The sequence below is a fragment of the Rattus norvegicus genome, chromosome 10 (genome assembly GCF_021556685.1).
Source record: "Rattus norvegicus strain SHRSP/BbbUtx chromosome 10, alternate assembly SHRSP_T2T, whole genome shotgun sequence".
Classification (NCBI taxonomy): Eukaryota; Metazoa; Chordata; class Mammalia; order Rodentia; family Muridae; genus Rattus; species Rattus norvegicus.
The window spans coordinates 48523924-48547053 of record NC_141543.1 but is presented as its reverse complement, the minus strand read 5'-3'; the positions used below and the strand labels follow the sequence as shown (position 1 = coordinate 48547053).

Sequence of the window (23130 nt, the reverse complement as noted above, 5' to 3'; positions counted from 1 at the left end):
AAGAACGTTGAACCATATAATTCAAAGGGATATAGAGCTAGCCCTCCAGTCAGTCAGAGGTCTGTGAAAAAGAAAGAAAAAAAAAAACTTCCCTTTGTGCGTTTGTTTGCTTAGAACTGAAAATATCAATAACAATGTATATTTCAGTAATGGGGTGGGAGGGGCGTGTTGTGATGAGCTGGGGGTTTTCCTGGTTTGCTCTGTGGAATGGGAGGTTGAGCTGTTAGTCTTTGGCCTTCCTTCTTGCACAGCACACATTCGGAGTAGCGTGTTTCCCTCTGAACACTGCTTCACTACAGGCTGTGGTTCCCAATAGTGGTTTTCCTATGAAATAATGACCCAGAAATACCAGCAAGTACATTAATGACAAAGTATATCTGGTACTCTCTGGCTCCCTGGGTGGCCCCTTGGCCTCCATGGGTGTTCTCTTCTTACCTCAACTCTTCTCTCTCTCTCTCTCTCTCTCTCTCTCTCTCTCTCTCTCTCTCTCTCTCTCTCTCTCCCCCCCCCACCCCGACTGGTGAACTGGTTCTTTCTCCCCACAGTGCAGCTCAGCAGGAGATGAGCACCGAGCCCTGGAACCAATCCATCACTGGCTTTGTGCTGACGAGCCTTTTTGACAACAGCCAGACACACCTGTTCCTGTTTAGCATGGTGGTGTTGGTCTACATCCTTGCTATGGTGGGCAACACAGCCATGGTCCTTTTGATTTGGATGGACCCCCGACTCCACACCCCCATGTACTTCCTCCTCAGCCAGTTGTCCTTTCTGGACATCTTCTTTACCTCAGTCACTGTTCCCAAGATGATGGTAGGCTTTCTCTTTGGTTGGACAAGCATCTCTTTCGGAGGCTGTGGGGCACAGATGTTTTTCTTCATGTTCCTGGGGGCTGCAGAGTGCCTCCTGCTGGCCCTCATGGCTTACGATCGTTATGTGGCTATCTGCAACCCTCTGCGCTACCCAGTGCTCATGAGCGGCCGGGTGTGCCTGCTCATGGTCGTGGCCTCCTGGTTGGGAGGATCCCTCAACGCCTCCATTCAGACTTCTCTGACCCTTCAGTTCCCCTACTGTGGATCACGGAAGATCTCCCACTTCTTCTGTGAGGTGCCCTCGCTGCTGATGCTGGCCTGTGCAGACACTGAAGCCTATGAGCAGGTACTATTTGTGACAGGCGTGGTGGTCCTCCTGGTGCCCATTACATTCATTACTGCCTCTTATGCCCTCATCCTGGCTGCTGTGCTCCGAATGCACTCTGCGGAGGGGCGTCAGAAGGCCCTAGCCACATGCTCCTCTCACCTGACAGTCGTCAATCTCTTCTATGGGCCCCTTGTCTACACCTACATGTTACCTGCTTCCTATCACTCACCAGGCCAAGACGACGTAGTATCCGTCTTTTACACCGTTCTCACACCCATGCTTAACCCTGTCATCTACAGCCTCAGGAACAAGGAAGTTACAGGGGCAATGAAGAAAGCAGTGGGGAGGTGTAGAGTCAGTAGGAATGCCTGAGACCTGAGAGAGGACTGAGAGACAAGCACCTCAGCTCTCCACAGCATCATACACATGTGTTGAATTCTAAGGCAAGTAGGAGGGCCTCTACCTCAGTAACTTCAGGACCCAATCCTGGGACTCCTCTCCAAGCCAGGAAGCCAACTCCCAAATTCATGTGCAAAGAAGTGAAAGAAGAAGCCATCGCTCCTCCCCCTGTACCCCCCAGTTACTGCTTTCTTTCTTCAGACAGTGTCTACACTGCCTCCCCTCCACCTCAGCAAACACCAGCCTTCTTTGTGGACCATAGCAGTAATCCATCCCCTCTGAGAGCTTCCCCTCCAGTCCCAGTAAAAGCCAAGGACCCACAAACTCCTTCATCCCTGGCTACTTCCTCAAACTTCCCTATCAACACCCTTTCTAACACAGCTTTCTTATACCCCACCATCCTCCCCTCATCCTATTTGTGGATTTGAAGTTTCTTTTTCCCCGTTAGAGTGTACAGAAAACAGACGGCAGAGAATTTGCTTCTTTAATGCCACACTGTCAGCTTCTAGGTGGGAATCCGGAACCTGTGATCAGTAACAAGTACTGGATAAATAAAAACTACAAAGAACATTTCCTTAACTGATCTCAGTACTGCTGGTCCAGCTTCTTGGAATTTGTTCCCGCCTTGGCTATGATTACACATCCCTAATTCTCCCCCTCTCCTGTGAAATGATAAAGGTCCCTAAAGCCTGAGGCTAGCCCTTTCTTTTCACACACACACACACACACACACACACACACACACACACGATTTAAGGCAAGGCTTTAGTCATCACCTGACCACATACATACATACATACATACATACATACATACATACATACATACATACCGGTTGACCAGACTTCCCAACCCCCTCTCTCAGCAAACACCATCTCTAACACCACACACCCACCGAGTATTTCAGAGGCATTTCAAATTCATCCTTCCACAAAGTCCCTGTGAAGCCTGGCCACTGGGTCTCATCTGATATACCATGCTTACCCACCCTCCTCCCCACCATCCTCCCCACCCTCCTCATTAGAGAACTCTCACTACAGGTGGAGGCTGCTACCCCACTATGATTGATCAACCCTTGGGCTTCCTAAAGTTTCTGATACCTTAATTACGACCATATATCATAGCAGAGCACAAGAACTCATCCTTCATTTTGGCTAAAGAACGTCCCATTGTGTATATATGGCACCTTTTCTTTATCCATTCTTCCGTTGATGGAAAAGCAAAGATTCAACAATGGAGTCAGCAGGTGAGCAGAGGTATTCTGGTACCTTTAAGATCTGTTACTAACAACATGCTCACAGCCAAGGCACAGTGCTAGGGTCTGGCAGTCACATGCCCACACAAAACACATACATACAGCCTTCCAAAAAATGATACTGACAGACAGGGTGGCATTAGAAAATGCCCTGAAATGAAGGGTTGCTGCTCTCCATGCCTCGATCACAGGAGGGCGTTGTGGGTAAGGAATAAGGGTCAGTTGAAAGTACATGGGTATTTCTCGTCAGAGGGTCTTCCAGACAGTAGCGAAGGCAGAAGCCACAAGAAGTGAGGGGTGGGGAAAAACAGAAGCCCCCAGTGTTCAGGTCTTTAGTTTCTCAGACCTGCAGAAAACTGCTGCCAAGATATCTCTAATCCCTTGAGAGCTAAATCGCACTTGGGAGGCAGTGAAATCTCATTGGTCAGGACTCCGAGAAGGTGGGACGAGTGTAATATGCAGACCAATGAGAACAGGATGATGACCTGGAGGCCCCACCCCCCTGCACCACACGCTTGCGCAATGCAGTTTGGCCTACTTTAGAAAGAGCCGCGCTTCAGATCCTAGCACCGGTACTGGTTCTTGGTTTTACCCTGGCCACCCAGCCTTCCCAGTTCTTCCAGAAGACATGATGTTCATCCAAATGAACCTCTTAAACTGCCCTCGCCCACCCATTACAGTTTAGCCTTGTAAAAGAGAAAAATTGGCCAGAGTTCCCTTCAGGCCTTGTAAGTCTAGGTGGTTTCTTAGTCCCGCCCCTCCTCACCCCGAGAGTCTCCTAGAGCCAGGCTGTCAGCATGACCCACTCAGCCCCTGCTCCCATGGGCTTGCTTGCTATATCCAGTTTACGACACTTAGAGTCCTGGTTCCAGTTGTGAGGAGCTTCAGACTGAGAGGCAATGCTGCCCACGTGGGAGAGGAGGTGAACCATGGTGACCGAGCCTTATTGCTTTGTGTAAACTCCACCTGACCATGCTCTCTCCACAGAGACGGGACCTAATAGTCTGGACCATGCATCCTGCCACCCCGAGCAGGCTTCTCTTGGCCTGTAGCCTCGCCTTCATGCCCTTCTCTACAGGTGAGAGTAAAAGGAGGGCCATTCTGTCCCCGCCCCCCCCCCCCCCGCCCAGCCCATCCCAGCTTCCATTTCTCTTCTGAATCCCTTCCCCTGAATTCTCTTTTGCGTTCTCTACACTACCATCTTGTATTCCCACATCTCCACCTTTTACGCCATTCCCCAACAGCTGTGACCTCACAATCGGAAAGCGTCGCCCCCTTCAGTGGCACCTCTCTTGCACTGTGCTCTCTGCCTGGCACCTACAGTGAACCAGCACACACGATTTCTGCCTGCAGATCGGGTGCAGTCCACTCGACAGTGCTATGGACTGGACAGTCATGAGTGTCCCCTCCTGACTCCCTGACTTCAGGGGAACAGCTGGGCCTATCTGCATCCTGTGTCCCTTCTAGAGAGTTAGGAATGTGATTTCAGCCCCTTGGGATTGTGGGGCATGCATGAGCTCAGACTAACACGATGACACTGTCCACTCGCTAAGGTCTCGGGACTTTTCACTTTCCTAGAAGGGCCTTCATGTTGAAAGAAGGTGATGTGTTCCGCAGACTAGGGTGCAAGACTTCCGGTAAGGTGCCTCTGCCTCTTTCCTGTTTGCCCTGAGAGCTGGGTGCCCTGTGTAAGCAGCCGCTAGCGTGCATCCTAGCACCAGGGGCTCTTGTTTCGGCTTTGAGGCCTCTTTGTGTAGTTAGTGAAGCATGGTCACTTTATGTGTTTTTGTTGTTATTGTTGAGATGAGGTCTCCTTCTATAACCCAGGCTGGTTTTGATCATAGAGAAATCCCTCTGCCTCTTCATCCCACATGCTGGCATCACAGATCTGAGCCATATTTATTTTTAAAGCAAGTTCTCTCTCTCTCTCTCTCTCTCTCTCTCTCTCTCTCTCTCTCTCTCTCTCTCTCTCTCATGTGTGTGTGTGTGTGTCTCGCGCGCGCACACACACACACACACACACACACACACACACACACACGCGCGCGTATTGAATCTAGGACCTCTTATATGTCAAACAACCGCTGAGCCACCCCTAGCTCCTGTGGGGAACTGAGGAAGCCTTGGGTAGGTGTGTGAGGAACAGATTTAGTCCCAAGTGAGTGTGTATTATTGGCATGGGTTTGACCTCAGACTGATGGGAAAATTGGCAGCACCTTTCTTCCTCACCCAGAGGGAAGGCACTGGCATCAGCACACATATTGACGGTGTGTACAAAAACTGACAACTGCAGCTTCCTCCTCCCATAAGCTTGCATCCAGAGACAGCACCCCTACAGAGACCTCTTAGGGAGTCTGGCTGCCTCCTCCCCTCTGTGCTATAAGTAATAATGTCGAGCTTCTGGACTGCTGCAAGGTTGGTGTGGCTCCATCAGGGCGCCCTGACTCCAGCTTCTCTGTACTTGTGTCTGGGTGTCTGGGTGTCTGTCCTTCCCTCGTTCCCTTGCTCTAGACGGGCAAGGCATCAAGTCATGTGAGACACCAGAACCCTGCCTCCTGAACATTTGTCCATTTTCCCCTTGCTAGCAGATCCTCCTAAGCTACCACAGTCACTCGGCCCACTAGTTCAGTGGTCAGGGGCCTGTGCATGACCTCATCATTTCCACTTTCCACACAATATGGTGGGGAAAGGCTATTTCCACCAAGTCATTTCTTTGACAGGTAAAGGGAGAGATGACTGGACCTGCATGTACCACCCACCCCTTCTTTCCACTAACAGACCCATTGTCACAGTAGGAAGCAGCCGTCAGGAAGAGTTTGTGAAGAGTCGATTTAGGGTGTCGCTGTGAACCAAAGATCAGCGTAATCGTGTTAGCAGAGATTTAGGGCAAAGCCTGCATCTCTGGCAGCCACAGTAGGCTCAGCCTCCTGCCCCTCTGCTCCAATCAAAGGAGCAAGTCATAGCAAAAAGCAGTTTTGATGCAGCCATACTGGGAAAAGAAAAAACAAAGGGGTCTGTCCAGTTACCCCATAGCCATCTACCAGGACAGTGGTAAGAGTTTACATCGAAAGAAAGGAGGAGGAATTGGGGCAAACAGGGCTAGGAGTCTGTGTAAGTCAGCAGTCCTGACCAAGATGTGAAGTGGCCCTTCATTGTCTCAGGTCTGGTCCTGCACGGCAGCCCGGAGGTGGCATCCTTGAGGTGACTGACCAGTTCCGCAGCCTTGCCTCCCTGGATCAACACCCTCGTGTATCCTGCAGTTTTGCTTTGTGGGAATCGAGTGGGGCTCGGGGACAGTTAGGGACTTATCTCTCTGCCTTCAGGGCAAGTAAAGGAGACAGACAGAAGGAAGGCAGAGAGCCCAGGTTTCCACCCCGTGCTTATTTTCTTCATGAGCTCTCTTAGGAGTCATCCCATTTTAGCAAAGGCAGCTTCTAATGCCTAGTACAGCTGCATGTAAAACCCTAGCTGTTCCCTGCTTTAAAGGTTTCCTTGTATATAGTCATTGTATTTCCTTCTGCACTATATAAGGACATTTTCATATATGCGTGCATTGTATATACTTCTATGGTATATAAAGACAATGTATGTATTCGTTGTGCTTCTATGCTGTATATAAGGACATTTGCATACATTGTGTACGTCATAATTCTATGTTATGTAAGGACATTTGTATGCATACATTGTACATATTCATTGTACGTCTATGCTATGTAAGGGCATTTTCATACACACATATGTTGTATACATCATACTTCTATGCTATATAAGGGCATTTTCTGCATACATACATACACCATATATATCATATTTACACCTTTGCTATACCCAAGCATTTTCACATGCACACATATGTTTTAGTATTTTTGATTCTTTCACATCATATGTACAGACAAGATTTTATATATCTATATAAGGTAGGTACCACACACTAGAGAAACATATCATTTGTCTTCCTGAGACTGTCTTAGCTCCTTTGATTTTGTTACTCCACTTACCTCCATTTTCCTACAAATAACGTAACTTCTTTATGGCTGAAAAAGTCCACATTTTTTTATTTGTTCTGTTGTTGAACACCTAGGTTGACTCCATAAGGTAGCTGTTGTGAATAATACCCATCTTTTTGTTAACCTTTCTCCCCTCCTGCTTCCTGTGAACAGATGGTAGAAAATCACTTTGTTTTCAGGGGAAGAAAAGTCCTAGAAGATGAAACGCGCAGGTTGTTATCCCAGTGCACTCTCAAAGCCTCTTGGCCTTTCCCGCTCTGTCAGGTCTTGCCTCACCCATGGCCCAAAGCCATCCTCACTGAGGGTTTCCTGTCAGGGCTCATCTGTCGTAACAAGAGGCAGGAAGGGTGTTGTCTTCTTTGTACAAATATCCTGTGTGCTCAGCATCTCAACAGAGCCCAAACCAAAACCCAAACTTTAAAAAGAAGCAAGCAGGAGCTGAGAGTTCTACATCCCAACCAAAAGTCAGCCAGGAGGAGATCAGCATCCTCAGGCAGCTCAAAGGAAGTTCTCTTCCACAGTGTGTAGAGCCTAAGCATAGGAAGAGACCTCCAGTGCCCACCCCCAACACTGACACACTTCCTCCCATAAGGCCACACCTCCAAAAAGCACCACTCCCTATGGGCCAAGTACATTCAAACCACCACAGTACCTATGGTAAATTGATTACATCATCAAATTCTCCCCCAAAAGTAATGCTAAGGTCTTGTTGACTTTTGATGTTTGGGGTCTGTCTGTCTGTCCACTTATCAGTTTGTTTTTAAACAGAGTATGTTACCCAGCCTGCCTTGAAGTTGCTTCAAATAACTCTCCTCCCTTAACAAGTAGTCCCAGTATGACCACCAGAGTTAAATGCTGCTGCCTGCTGTCATTCACCGTTAACTTCTATTCATTTGTGCATTCCACCAGGATTGGTATACACAGAGGTTATAGCTATGCAAACCTGCAGCACTCCCAGGTCACACATTTTAATTATATTTCATTTTGATTTTAATCAAAATAGTCACATTAGATGTAATAGAGAGATAATGAAAATTCACAGGAGATAGAAGGAAGAGAAATGTCCATATTTGGGGAGTTCTGTGAAGTCTCTTCACTGTTAATGGTTGGCATTCTTTTTGAGATGTTTTTCTCAGGTTTTTATTGCTTTGAGTATGAAGCTTTTGTGTTTTTATAAATTGTTTCTCTCTTTATTTCTCCTTTTCTCTTTATCCCTGTTTTTTTTTTATTTTAATTGCTTCAGACTGGGCTCCATCCATACTCTAGAGGGAACCAAGGCTAGGCTCACCCTGGGTGTCTAAGGATTTCAGTGCCTGGAGCATTCAGGCATCTAAGGGTCCCGCTGCATTAGCTCCTGCTTCTGCCCAAATTGGAGAGGTATAGACCCTCCCATCAGCTGGTCCAGGGCAATGTGGACAGTAATTGAAAAGCACACATTAAGCAGAATTATTAAAATATTTTGCCTCATGTGTGTATGTGTATATATATACATATAAAGTGTATATATGTATATACATAATATACATATATAATATATATATTATCCTTCAGAAAAACAAAGGCCCCAGTATTTTCACATTTACCATAGTTCCTTGCCAGGGAACAAAGCTCTGAGGTATCCACGTATGCTGCCCAGCCCATGTCTTCTCCCTGCATGACCTCCTTCACTGTGGCCCAATCCTCAAGGCCACCTGCCCATTCCTCCTCGAGTTATATGGGCAGTCTTCATTCTTTCTACACATGAAATCCCAGAACTCTTGGTATGCAAGAAAGGTCAGTAGACAGTGTGGAGGCTCCAGTGGGCGTACCCTTATGGTTTTCTTGCCTCAGCTCATGGGGACACAGAGCCGTGGAGAGGTAGCACTCCTGAGGAAGGTGGCCGAGAGCACTTCTACAGACAGCCCTGGCTCTCCCTCTCTCCTTACCCTTCCTTCACCATCTCAGCTTCTCCATTCCTAGCTCCTGTCACTCTCTCCTCTGCCAAGAACCTCTCTCTAGAGTAGCCAAGCCCTGTCATAACCCATGACGGCTGTGGAGACATGAGGGAGACACAGATTTGCTGCCTGACAATTAAGAAGAGATTATGAATCCCCAGAGGCAGAGGATGCAGGAAAAACAGGCTCTACCTTATCACTTGGAGCCCATTCTGAGGGCATCCTGTGCTTCCAAGGCCAAATCCTTCCTGCAAGTGTTTGGAACTAAACCGCCTCTGCTACTGCACTCACAACATGGCCTTTCATTGAGGGCATCCCTGAGCCCTTGCACTGCAGGCCTCCCTGAACTCTCTGACACACTCATTTCTCTCTGTAACATTAGTGTTGCAGATGTAGTGTCTTCCCTGTCAGACAGCATGTTCCTCGAAGGCTGGGGACTATGTACTGTGATTCTAGTATAACTAGGCAGAATTAGAAAGTGTCACTTGAGGATAGCAAGGGTGGAGCAGAAGAGAGGCTGAGGGTGAAGGACCACTCCACTAAGCTGTGGCTCTTTGGGCATATGTATTTCTCTCACCTGTGACCAGTGGCCAGCCAGTTTTCTGTCTTGTCTTGTCCTCCCCTGCTACCCCTGACAGACTTCTGGGAAATTACAATGAACGAGCTAGAGGAGAAGGAGGTGGATGAATTCAGCTCCAGTGGTCTCAAGTGTCCCACATGCTTCTCCATGAAGGGGAGAGAGTGCAGACCAACTCTCAAGTGGTGCTCAACGGACAAGATAAATTGTGTGGAGTTCTCCGGCATCGTAAACACAGGTGCCTGAAAGAATGGACCCAAAAGCACGTTGAAAGGCATAGAACATAGTCACAGGTGATAACTCTGGGAGCTGTGGCTGTTATAATAGGCAGCTCAAGCCAAGAACAAGAGGTGATATCTTCATGATCCTAAAACACGTGGCTGGCTGCAGCACAGGTCTGCACAGCTCCCAGCAGCAGCAGCAGCAGCAGAAGCAGAAGCAGAAGCAGAAGCAGAAGCAGAAGCAGAAGCAGCAGAAGCAGCAGCACACAGGATGCTCCCAGCACAGCACAGGTGTCTGCCCACCACTGCCACACAATGTCAGTCAAAACACTACAGCATCCCAGTGCTAGCGGGTCACTACAGGATGGCAAGGGGACTGTCCACTGATGTATAGAAGACATACCAGTACTTGACTGACATAGCTTGGGGGAAATTTAGGGATTGGAAGACCCTGTGGTAGGAGAAAAACATCCCGACCATTGCCTGACTTAGGCCTAGAGAGCAGAATGAGTCCTGTGAGAAGGCAGCTGGTCTGCCACCATCTACAGACCAGTCTGTGTGGGTCAAAGTGGGATCTAAGGCCAGGGAGGGAAGTGTCATGTGTTTTTCCCACAGGTGTCGACAACATACCCATTCAGCTGATGAAATGCATAACCGTAGAGCAGTGCAAGGACACAGTGACCACTTATATGGGTTTTTCCATCAGTAACAAAAGTGAAATCTGTAAGTCAGCCGTCAGAAATGGGGCCAGAATCAGAGCCCCAACCCCCATCTTCCTTATTCTCTTCCTGAAGAAACTGCTTCACTGAGCAGCTGTGGAGGCTCAACCACCATCCCCAAAGAATTAAAGTTGCAGTTTCTGTTTGTTGATCGCACTGATTGTCAATTTTGATACAAGTATATTCAGTTACCTCCTTAAGGGCTCTCCAGAGCCTTGTGCATCCCCAGGCACACAGGGAAGGGGACAGCACCCTCACATGGCTTCCTGGGGACTGATGAACAAGCAAGCATCTGTTCATTCACGGAAAATGGGTCACTGATGGCAAACCAAAGGAATGGTTCTGCCCATGCCTGATTTAGTAAGTCAGTGAGTTTGGGGTGTTGTTTATGGAATGTGAGGGTGTCAGCAGTGGCATTACCATCTCCAACAAGACAACCTCCAGCCTGGGTAACAGCTCAGAAAAGTTGCATCCCAAGAGCTCCCTGCCCACCAGTCTCCCCCTCCCCAGAAGCTGCAGAACCTTGAGAGGCCCTGTCGATCTTGTAACTTTTTGAGTTTCCTGGGTCTAATGAGCCTCCTTCCTCCCTTCCTAGGAAAATGCTTTAGAGTAGCAGAGAGCAGTGACCATCAGAAAGCATGTATTTCTGATGGCCTTAGGAACTGACACGTTGCTCAGGAGCAAAACTACAGTTATGAAGTAACAACAAAAGTAAATTTGTGGCTTGGAGTTCCTAGGACATTGAGAAATGTGTTTCCTGATGGTCACAACCCATGGGTCGAGAACCGCCACTTTAGAGGAAACAGCTACAGCGGGACCAAAGCCAGGTCTTTAAGGTTTCTGAGCATTCAGAACAAATTAGATGTAATCACAAACATGATTAGAAACCGGTGTAAGAAGTATGAATGAACAAGGCTCTCCCTTCACTAACCCTGGATCCGGCTTAGACACTGGGTGGAAGTGGAAGACTAGGGCTATGACCAGGGAAAGGCTGAGCTAAGCTAGTGGGTAAATGTGAGGTCTGTGCTATGTCACCTGGGAATGGTTGGGACACAGAGATGAAGATGTGAAGAGATTACATGTCTGAGGTTCCTAGCAGGTGCTGGGCCAAGAAAAAGAAGGCGAACATATGATTGGTGTTTGATGCTCCGTGGAGGTGCTGCCCAGTGCTAGGCACAGTGGAGGTCCCTGAGCTGAGCGTGGAGTTGATGTGCAATGGAAAGCTGTCGGCTGCTCTTCATTTCACTGGAGAGAGAGCCTGACAGAAGTGTCTCTAGATAATGGAGTCTCTTCAGGTCCTTCTTCCAATCATTAGGATAGCCAGGGAACCTGATGCTGGACCACTCATCCCAGGCCAAGTACCAGAAACTCTGGATGGATTTCTCTGAAGCAAGCTTTGCCACGACCACCATCTCTCTTTCCGAAATCTGCTTGTTTTAATCACACACGCACACAGCCCCAACCTATGTGAGTCTTCCTGTCAGTTGCTTTGGTCTTTTTTTTTTTAATCTCACATGATCTTGCTAAGTAATAGAATTTGTCGAAGGTGAAACTTTCCATAGGACAAATAGTAATGACTTTACACATCCTTCTAAAAAGTTACTTGTGGTGTGACCGCAGTGTCCTAGAAGACCACGAGAGGGTGCAGCGGATCCCTGCAGCTGGAGGTGCTTACAGCTAGATTCAGGGCCTCAGCAGGAGCCACCAAGTGCTTTTAAAGGCAAGCTACCTCTCCAGTATAGTACTGTGCCCAACATTGTTGCTTACAAGGGATACCTAGCAAACCCAGGAATCAGTGTCCTTAACTGGATCAATCAGCTCTGAAACGGATACACTTCTGATTCAAAGTCAGATCGCAAATCATCACCACCAGCTTTCAATCTACAATGACAACACAACCCCATAATTAGCCATAAATCAGAATGACCCCAAAGACCCATTACAGAATCTACAGCCACTCGGTGGAGAACATTATGGAGCATACCTACAGACTGTATCCCTAGTTAGATCAGATTAGATGATTTGCCCCCCACTCTCCATGCGTCCACTCCTGAGAGGGGGCCGGGTGCAGTGTACCGTCACCGCTAGTATAATCTACCTGTAGCAAATCGCTAAGGTCCCCAGGTGGCTTCCACCAGAAGATACATCATCTTTCCCCACTGGGTAGCCAGCAGTCATTCCTGTAAGAGCCCACAGAGCCCATGTGGCTAAACACCCCATGGATCCCCAGGCCACGCACACCAAAGCAGAAATTGCTGTTAAACCATGACACAAAGGAGCTGCCGCCACCCTACAAAGTGGCAGCAGCGTACAGGTAAGTTCTGAGGCCTTTTTCCCAGGACCCTCCCAGACACTGCATCCATACCCACAGCAGCTACTTGGCCCTGCAGTCTCCAGCGCAGAGTATAAATGGCAGCACATCTGAATCGAGGCACAGCGGAATCACGCAGAGGGCTAGGCTACACGCCCAGGTTCTTCCCCTGTATCCCCAGACGGTGCAAGACTGTGCCTGACTGTGCCTCCATGCTTGGCTCTCTACTGCTTCACACCTCAGGAGCCCCTGAGTCTCAGCACCATCTGCCCATCCTAATCCTGCCTTCAGTCCCCACTAAGCTGTGTTTCAGGCTTCAGAGTCAGCCAGGGCCAAGAGACCCACCTGCCGACATCACTTCCCCTGTTGGAGGAACAACAGGAACTGGGAGGACCTATCACCCCTGAAGACGTCAGCTGGCCTGTCGCCGCTACGGACATCCACTGAGGGCTTCAGGGGTCCCTGAGGCATCATCCACATTGACCTCAAGTGACAGAGCTGCTCAGAGTTGCCATGGAGTCCAAAAGGCGGCATGGTTAGAGCGAATAGAATGAAGTGAAGGAGGAAAGCAAAATAGGCTAAATTATCAGTTATGCCATGAGTGGTCACTAGGTGGAGATGCCCCCCTCCCCCCCCCCCGGCCCCTCAAATTTTGTGCCGTTTGGTTGGTTAGTTTCGTTTCCCTGTGTAGCCTTTGCTGACTTGGAACTCACTATGTAGATCAGGCAAGCCTCTAACTCACAGAGATCTGCCTGTCTCTGCCTTTGTAGGCCACCATGACTGCATCCCTTTTATCTTGATATGCCTCTCCCCACACCTTGGGTCTCTCTAAGATGTATTTCCTCTGATTGTGTGTGTGTGTGTGTGTGTGTGTGTGTGTGTGTGTGTGTGTGTGTTTCTCTTCCCTTTTTGTATTTTGTTTGTCATTTCTTATAGCTATGAATGCATTTTATTGAGATTTCCATACATGTACATATTACATTTTAATTAACCCCCCCATTCCATCCCCCCAATTCCTCTCCTATTCCCATCCCTTTCCCTCCTTTCACAGGCCCCACTTTTTAGTGATACCTGTACACACATGGATGCAGGGCTGTCTACTGGAGCATGCGTAGCCCCTCAGAGGCCATATCCCTGAAGGAAACTCAGTCTCCCTCCCAAGAAGACTTCAATTGCCTGTGGATACTTGGGTAAGGATGGTACATTATGATCCCCTCTCCCATCTAGGTGGGGATTTTGGCTGGCTTGATACTGTGTGACATTCAAACACAGGAAGATGGCTCAGTGGGTAAAAGCATTTGCTGTGCAAGTCTGGGGACCTGATTTCAAATCCCCAGCACCTACATGGGGCGGGGGACCTAAATATGACTGGCCATCGAAGCCTGTAATCCAAATGGCTGGGGGTGAAGTGGACCTTCAGATACATGGAAGGAAGGAAGGAAGGAAGGAAGGAAGGAAGGGAGGAAGGAAGGAAGGAAGGAAGGAAGGAAGGAAGGAAGGGAGGGAGGGAGGGAGGGAGGGAGGAAGGAAGGAAGGAAGGGAGGGAGGGAGGGAGGAAGGGAGGGAGGAAGGGAGGGAAGGGAAGGAAGGAACTGGCAGCCCTCTTCCCTCTCAAGCACCACTAGAAACCAGTTCCCTCAGATTCTCACAACTTTTTATTATTCCCCACCCCACCCCCGCCATTCTTGCTTTCATGGTGGGGCAGTGGCTTCTTGACTCCATCCTGCTGTGGTGTTTTCCCTCTGACTCTTGAGGTGTCCATCATCTGTCCACTTCAAAGCCCCCCATGTTGTTTATCACAGAAGAGAATGGGGTACAGGGGAAGATCGGTGAGAGTGGGAGCCAACAATGGAGAGTCTGAAAGGAAACAGGTTGGGAAAAAAAGATACAAGCAGACAGTGCATCAAGAGGAGAAAAAAGAAAAGGAAACTGGCTTGTACAATCCACTGTATTCTGGCAATCTGAGCTGTGCCAGCTGTTCCACACTGGAGCAGCAGCTGGGCTGTACCTTCTGTAAATTTTTGTTCACTACAGTCATTCACTGTGAGCTCAGTGAACCCCCCTCATTTGATAATGATTACTCTAAAAGTGCTGTGACAAGAGAGTGTTCTAGATTGCTTTCTACTGCTATAATAAATACCATGACCCAAAGCAACTTGGGAAGGAAAGTCTTTATTTTATCTTACAGGTTACACCGTGGAGGAAAGCCAGGGCAGGATCTCAAGGTAGGAACTTGGAGACAGGAAATGTAGTATCATGGAGGTGCACTGCTTACTGACCGGCTCCTCAGGCTTATGTTTGTCCTCCTTTCTTTCTTTTTTTTTTTTTTTTTTTTTTGGAGCTGGAGACCGAACCCAGGGCCTTGTGCTTGCTAGGCATGTCCTCCTTTCTCATTCCTCCCAGGACCACTTGCCTAGGGATGGTACTGCCCATAGTGGGCTTGGTCCCACATCAAACATCAATCAAGGAAATGCTCCACGAATTTTTCTACAAACCAATCTGATGGAGGCATTTTTCTCTGTTGAGGTTCCCTCTTCCCAGGTGACCCTGGTTTGTGTCAAGTTGGCAAGACAAGATTATATATGTGGGTACACTGTTGTTGTCTTCAGACATACCAGAAGAGGACATCTGATCCCACTACAGATAACTGTGAGCCACCCTGTGGTTGCTGGGAATTGAACTCAGGACCTCTGGAAAAGCAGTCAGTGCTCTTAACCACTGAGCCATCTCTCCAGCCCAAGGCAAGATCTTTATAGAAATGATCAAATTAAAATGAGATCACTTTAGCCGGTTCTGGTTCTTGCTATTCTTATTGAAAGGGGGTTTTGATGCTACTACTTTTCCAGAAATGATGTCTTAGTTTCTTTTCTATTGCTGTGAAGACGCCATGACCAAGGAAATTTCCAAAAGAAAGAGTTTACTGAGCGTTCACAGTTCAGAGAATGACTCCATGACCATGATGGCAGGGAGCACAGCAGCAAGCAGGCACAGTGTGGGAGCAGTTGCTGAGCTCGTCTTTTGATCCGTGCTGAGAGAGGGGGAGTACCTGGAGTACAGAAAGAAGAAAGAGGTTTCTCAGTTTAAAATACAAGCAGCCACTGGCCTTTACTTCTGTTCTGTTGGGTAAAGGAGTCACAAAACGTTGTTGATGTGTATAAACAGGAAGCATCGTGGTAGTGACAGTAGCCGAAGGATCAAAACAAGGCTTTCATTAGGAAAAGACTAGCCAGAACAGATAAGACAGACCTGAGTGGGGGGCTCCCACTGACACAGGAGGTATCGATTTTAATATTATTCAAGATGATCACGTTCTTCAAGTTGCAGGCAGTCTGGGTTGCACAGCCCATGGCGTGTATCTTAATGAAGTCCTCCCTAATTCCTGTTAATGAAAAGACCCAAGAATCACTTTTTCTCTCTCATTTCATCTCCCCTTCTCACCCACATCCTTTGAAAGGAAACTGCTCAGAATGGTCCAGAATTTGTGACTCCCACCTCTGGGTGAGATTATGAGCACAGCTCCATCCATGTGGAAGTCGGGCCATCTTGTCCTCTGGCCCCACTGTCTCAGACACAAGACGAACAGTGAGACCTCTGGGTAACCATTCAGTAGGAGCTTGATACGGATGAGGAAGAAGGCCAGATGCAGGGTCTCGATTGTTGGCTAAAACCCTTCTTGTGAAACCTGCCTTCCCCACTCTATCCTTTTTCTCCTTCCCTACCTGGAGGAAAATTTGTGGATCTCTCACAAACTGATCCTTCTTCCGAGGTCTCCGAGTTCCCTATGAGTATAACTGTAGAATACACCAGACATCTCTTTCCCAACATAAGCTGAGGTAGAAGCCTGTCCCACTGTGGATGGTTTTAGTCATCTTTTGAATTCTGGGACACCACATTTTCCTCATTAACATCAACCCATCTAGACAAAGAGCCCTTCCCTTGCTTGCCCCAGAACTTCTGTCAAAATTCTTTCCAAGTAAAGTAAAAGCATAGCTTGCCTCCAGTCCCACCATTCTTAGTCTACCATTCAAACAGCACCCAAAACACCACTCATTCTATGGCTCCATGAGATTTTCCAAATATTGGTCAGGAAAGAGTTACCAGCCCCTCCCTCTGGCTGTGCATTCCAGAAAGAAAATTTCTACAGTTGTTTTCCAAGTTCCTACCTCAGTGGTTTGTGGGACCTATGAGGAACCATCTAGGAGAGGCTAAGGCTAACAGATGACTTTTATGAATTTGGCCCACCATTTTTGCTTTGGTTTGGTTGGGTTGGGTTTGGTTTGGTTTGGGGGTTTTGTTTGTTTTGTTTTGGGTTGGGGGAGTGTTTTTGTTTGTTTTGTTTTATTTTGTTTAGCATGGTCTGTGATAGGTGAGCTCTGAGAGGCAAGGCCCAAGAGACTTCATCCCTAAATTGCTTCTTGCTATTTATATGCCTCTTCTATCACTATTACATAGTCTAACAATTCCTGGGCCTCAGCACACCCTCTTGGGCAAATTTCCTGCAGATCAACATGAAGATGAGCTTTCATAAATTAATGCTATTTAGGTAAATTAATGATTTTATAGAATTCCTGCTTTGATTCAAATAAATTTTAAAAAGAAAGTATTAAGAAATGTTTTTACTTGTTTTTCTAGAAAGATGTAATAAGGTTAAAATCAAGAATAGAATGTGCCCACTCCTCATAAATATTAAGTAAAAGCTGCATAAAAAGAAACACAATGAGCTTTCATAATTACACTAAAAAGAGATATAGGCTTGGGACAAATTTGTGTTCAAGGAAAAACATTCAAGTCCAAGGATGAAGCCACAAGTGGGCACTGTGATAAAGCAAGGCCATGTAAAAAATGTTGCTTTGGACTTACAATGAGCTTACAGTATGAAACACTGTTCTCAACCCCTTATTGATACCTTTCTGTAACTCTTCTTTTTTTGTAACATTTTATCTATGAGGTAATTCTTTCTTTTTTTTTAAATCTTATTTTATTTATATGATACACTGTCGCTGTCTTCAGACACACCAGAAGAGAGCATCAGATCCCATTACACATGGTTGTGAGCCACCATGTGGTGGCTGGGAAATCAACTCAGGACCTCTGGAAGGGCAGTCAGAGCTCTTTTTTTTTTTTTTTTTTTTTTTTTTTTTTTTTTTTTTTTTTTTGGTTCTTTTTTTTTGGAGCTGGGGACCGAACCCAGGGCCTTGCACTTCCTAGGCAAGCGCTCTACCACTGAGCTAAATCCCCAACCCCTCAGTCAGAGCTCTTAACCTCTGAGCCATCTCTCCAGCCCCCATGGTAGTTCTTTCTTACATAGAGAACTTTTTGTCTAAAAACTACAAAAAGCTGAAAGCAATAAAGAAGGTAGTGTAGCCATTTCTGTGTTGTCTGCTTTTTTTTTCCTTTGCTTTCTTTTCTCTCCAGTTCAAAAGAGTCGATGAGCTCCGAGCCTCTTCTCTAACCAGTCAGGGACTCCTGTCTGACTTGTCAGAAAAAGGAGCACAAGCAATAAATCCTTACCGAATTTCCAGCTCCTACACAGCACATGTTAATCACCAGGAATCAGAGATTAACTAAGCACAAATAAGGAGAGAATGGCAGAGTAAGATGTTATTAGCACTGATTTAAGCACAGAACAGTAAGAAAGAGTTAAGTTTTCAGTGTTTAATAAAGGACAGAGAGTTGTAAGATAAAGATACAGTGCTTACTAAAGCACAGAGAGTTATGAAGCAAAGATACAGAATTTAATAAGGTACAGAGTTATAAAATAAAGATACAGTGCTTACTAAAGCACAGAGAGTTAAAGAGAAAAGAAGCCAGTGGTTTTCAGCCACAGAATAAGCAAGAGAGTGTTAACTTTCCAGAGACTGTCAGCTTCTGGCCCCCAATACAGTCAGAGTCAGAAGGCTGGAGGTCATCAGTCTTTTGGCCTCCATCAGTGCTGTGTTCCACCTCAGCTCTGAACCCTAAAAGGCCAGGGCAAACCCCTGGCAGGACCATTTATAATAAATATATATTTTTCTCTTAGTAAATGATTACATGTTTTTCTAAATTAAGAGTGACACCAGGTAAAACTTGAGCGCTTGTGCTAGGCTTTGGTTGCCACAACGGCAGTAGTGGTAAAGACATCTAGCACTGAAGTGCCATTAGCCTACACTTCCAGGACGTCATAGCAACACAGGTACCCAAATCTGACTCTTCCGTGACAAACAGTTACATTCCTTCATGCCCATCCCTTCCCATCCATCCTTAACTCTTACCTCCCAACAAATGACTCCTTCCAAACCTTAGGAGCACTTAGCCCCATACGACCACTTTCTCCATGTGGAGACAGGTTTCAAAGATGCCCCAAGCAGCCAATTGGCAGCTCCCACCTATGTCCAATCAGGGTTGATCTAAACTACCAACAGTCTATAAGAGGAAATAATGTGTCGATTCTGAGATAGAGCATTAAATCCACAGCTCCCCGTCTCTGTCTGTGTCTCTACTTTACATCTGCTCTGAGGAAAGCCAGCAGTGAATCATGAGAACATTACAGTAGACCATAAAGAGACCATAAGTAAAAGAATTGAAACGAGTGAGCTGGGAACAGAAGTTGACCAATGAACAGAGCACCCTAGGAACACTCTGAGCCAGGCCCATGCACGTGGCCATCCTCAGGTTACAGATTGACACATTCTGAGATATAGTATATATTCACTGTTTTTCAGTTGCTACATTTGGCATAATTCACTACATAGTGATGAATGGCCTGCTGTGCCCTTAACAAAACATTTGAGGGAATAATCATACCTTGGCCAGTGACATTAACACACGTCGTCTGTGCCCCTGTGCACTTTAGGGAGACTGGCCTACACGTGCCAAGTTCACTGTAGCAGGTTGGACATTCAACACCATTGGGTTGTAAAGACAATGGAGACACTGAATGGAAAGAGAAAAGTTTTCATCTCGGGAAACAGGCAGAAGAAACATGTCTATCCATGACTCATCTAATGCAAGGTTTTCCCAGGATTCTACCAAAAAGCGTTGCAGTGGGGATGAACTGGGAGGAGGTGCAGGAGAAAGGCACTGGGGTGAGAGCACCATGGGGGACCTCATGGGGATTCAGAGCCATCCTCACCTTCATCAGTTACTCTGCTCTCTGCCATGGAGAAAAAGTCCTAGGTAATGGGAGAGGAGATGATCCGTTTTCTAAAAAGGGTTCCGCTCGTAAGTTGAGAGGGATGGCCCAGGTGTGGTCCACACACACCTGTGCTCCCAGCTACTCTAACATGGGAGGCTGAGGCAGGAGGACTGCTTGAACTAAGAAGTTAAAGACAAGCTTCCAAAACACAGCAAGACTACTTCTCAACAAAACAAAAAATGAACCTTGGGGATTAAATAGGTGAGAAAAGGCCATCAGTCAGAGGGGCAGAGCAAAGCTGTTAAACCATGAGAAAATTTAGAGAAAATCCCCAAGACCAAGTCCTGCCATCTAAACCCCACTCAGTCTACCTCACAGGAGAAGAGTCTATGTGTAATTCAAACCATTTCCAAGGAGCGCTACAAGAAGACAAGCATCTGTGATGAGCCCCCATGGAACAGCAAAGGAGATATGAGCAGAGAGTGGAGGTACAGAGACAGCTACACTCACCATTAATGGGCTTGTTGTTGCACTGTTCACTGTAGCAGCATTGATGGTTATAACTAAACATCCAGTCAATCCCCAGTGTTGCCGAGAATGCTAGTTCAGTACAATTGTCTTCAGAACAGCCTCTCTGCTCAACTCTTCGGTTTAATAGAAGTACTGTGAAGTAAACAAACACACCCCCCCCAAGAATTGTTATCTCCTGAGACAGAGAGGATGACGCATCCAGTGGTAAGAAGTCTGTCCCTTCATTCTCTCTGTCTTTGTTTCTCTTTCCTCTGAGTCCCTTTGTGATTGTTTCGGAGAACCAATCAACAGAGGGACAGTTTGGTGCAATGGAGACAGTGTCCAGTAGTAGATTGTTCACTAAGGATGCATGGTGCCATGAATTTGATCCCTTGCATGGCAAAAAAAAATGTGTGGGCTCACTCTTCACTCTCCAGTAGCCCTGTGAGGTTGATTTGAGAAACAGAACCGGAATCTCTCAGATTTATCCCTAGTGACTACACCCAGTATCATCATCCCCACTATCTCCCAGAAGCCCACATTCCCAGCTCCATCCTTGAAGGAGCTGAAGGTAAACTAGAAGTAAGACTGAAGAGTGGCTTACGTGGGACTGCAAATTCCTGCAGTTGGGAGAAACAACCTTTGGAGAATTCACAAGATCTAGTAGTATTATGTAAACATCTTCCACCAAAGCATGTTTTTCTTATACAACCATAACTCTCTGCGGAAAAGAAATAAAAATGCTCAGAAAGCTGTCCCAAATCTCTGCAGCTACCGACAATGTTTCCCAGGGGTCAAGGAGCCACGAACGTTGAAGGGACTCCTGGAGGCTTGAGTGGTCTATGAAGTTCTCCTAAGGCACCTTATTGCTCAACTCCCACTTTTCCCATCCTTGAAACGAAATGTGCCTTGCTCCTCTTACCTGTAGAGCTGACAGATAAGTGAGAGATGATGCAGACAGTAAGGAGGCACTTCAGGACCAAGAACCAGGACATAGCAACTCCCAAGACCACTGCACAAGGAACAAGTAAGAACAAAGAAATCAGGGCTAAGGGGCTCAGCTTTTGTAATCCAGCAAACCAAATGCCAGGCAATATTGTCTGCTCATCATGTTTGTATGTACATATGTATTTATGTATGTATGTAGTATGTATGTATGTATGTATGTATGTATGTATGTATGTATGTATTCTACAAGCTAAATTTTATCAAACACTGGCTTTATGCTGGATGCGGCCATTTAGAAAGATGCAAAACTGGAAAAGATGCTACATCAATCATCGAGGAAGCAAGGCAAGTACCATCCTTCCCTAGGAAGAACTTTTGCTCATGGAAGCATTCTTCTTGCATGGGTCTGGAAGGTACTAGCTCTCTTTCCACTGCCGAAGTGGCTGAGTTGGTCAAGAAATGACTCCTCCGGGGAGCAGGTAGAGACTCTCTGTGTGCTAGAAAGTTCTGGGTTGTTGTGCTCATCAGCTCTTTAGCTAAGGACATGGATTCACCACTTCCAAAGCCACCAGGTCACAAAGACATGGTCCCCACCACCATTCGTCACAACCACACACTAGAAATGTTCACCAAGAATTACTCCTGATTTTCTGAGAAGGAGAGAAAATCCAGTGTTCTCAGCTGGAGACAGAAGGAAAGGGTGAGTGTTGAGGACAAGCTCTTTCTGTCCTTATTGCTGCTGACTTCAATAACCTAGTGATCATTGTAAACTGTTAGAGTTTGTGCATGCAGTCAAGTGCACTAAATTGCAACTGATCTCCTAGAGACAGAGACCATGAGAACAGCTCTTCCTGTGCTCAGGAAGGGAGGGAGGTTATATAAAGGCCCTGAAGCCTCTGTGAGCATGCAGGAGTCTCCTGTGTGCAAAAGTTATATAATGGAGCTTGGTCATGGTGAGTGTGGCTAGCATTTCCTCAGGAAAAACCCCAGCATTGCTTCAGTAAAGTCCCATCCCTTCCTTTCTCCTGGACTCATATGCAACTCTGCCAGTGTGGGACTGTGTTTCTCTAGATCTTCGTCCTCTTTCTGCCCATTTTTATGCCAAACTCTTGTTAGGACAGAAGCACTACATTTCTTTGCAATGGAGAGAAACAATAAGCTATGGGGACTCATGCATCCTCACCTTACTGCAATCATCCAGATTTTTATCACATACTCTCAAAGTCCAGGACTGTATGCTGGATGTGCAGGCTGTGAGGACCTTCCTGGGAACCCAATGTGCTAAATGTGGAAGAAGGCAGGGGCTGCAGGAAAAGCACATCGGGGGTGTCCAGACACTTCAGAAGTTGGTGTGTAGAGGTATAGGAGGAGGGACACTGGAATTCTGGGCAAGGGAAAGGGTCTTGTTGCCCACACTAAGTTGACAAGAACTTCGGCGGACACAGAAGCATGTTCTTGGAAGTTTGCCACACCCCAGGTGTGGCAGGTGAAGATGGTCATGATGCCTGATGAGGAATCCACTATCCATTCCAAAGAGTACTAGTTAGGGAGCAATCTATTTTCAAGGCCTATACAAAGATGATGAGCAAGGTTTGCTAGGCTGATCCTGATGGTCTTTCTAGAATTATGTCACCAGGACCTCCTTGCATTTTGCCAGCCTAGAAAGGAATAGTGAGTTTCCTAACAACCCAGCCTCCAAGCCACTTACCTTGATATCCTCTGCAGGACCCTTTAGTCAATGTCCAAGACTGTACATTTTACTCCTCTCTTACCTGCTCAGATTATTAAGGCTTCTAGTTCTGGACCAAATCTCCCTGACCAGCTGAGGAAGCTGGAGATAGGGAAGGATCCCACAAAGAAGATGTGAGGCCAAGAGGCCAGACTTACAGCAGAGCCTGCGACGAGACTTCGATTAACCTCAACTGGGCTGTCACCCACTGCCAGTGGTCTAGATTCTGCACAGCAGGCCAGTCAGAAATAGGCTTGCTCTGTCACTAT

The 23130-nt window shown here is 46.8% G+C and overlaps 3 protein-coding genes across 9 annotated transcripts; 2 read left to right on the top strand and 1 right to left on the bottom strand.

Annotated features, from left to right (window-relative positions):
• Positions 1-561: 561 nt before the first annotated feature.
• On the top strand, positions 562-1509 carry Or2z2 (olfactory receptor family 2 subfamily Z member 2). Its single transcript, NM_214821.1, is given in 1 exon segment — positions 562-1509. A coding segment is annotated over 1 exon segment (948 nt).
• Positions 1510-2596: 1087 nt separating this feature from the next.
• Lypd9 (LY6/PLAUR domain containing 9) lies at positions 2597-10405 on the top strand. Of its 4 annotated transcripts, none has more exon segments than NM_001443656.1 (4): positions 2597-2782; positions 3779-3869; positions 9371-9547; positions 10146-10405. In NM_001443656.1, coding segments are annotated over 3 exon segments (438 nt in total). In that variant the 5' UTR covers positions 2597-2782; positions 3779-3802; the 3' UTR covers positions 10340-10405.
• A 3792-nt stretch (positions 10406-14197) lies between these two features.
• Positions 14198-23130, bottom strand: Lypd8l1 (LY6/PLAUR domain containing 8 like 1). 4 transcript variants are annotated; one of them, XM_087569855.1, is made up of 8 exons: positions 22841-23130; positions 21107-21196; positions 20789-20905; positions 20185-20337; positions 19344-19472; positions 15807-15939; positions 15493-15606; positions 14198-14417 (listed from the first exon to the last, which is right to left on the bottom strand). In XM_087569855.1, the coding sequence occupies exons 2-8, from the start codon at positions 21177-21179 to the stop codon at positions 14357-14359; spliced, it is 780 nt and encodes a 259-aa protein (XP_087425981.1). In that variant the 5' UTR covers positions 21180-21196; positions 22841-23130; the 3' UTR covers positions 14198-14356.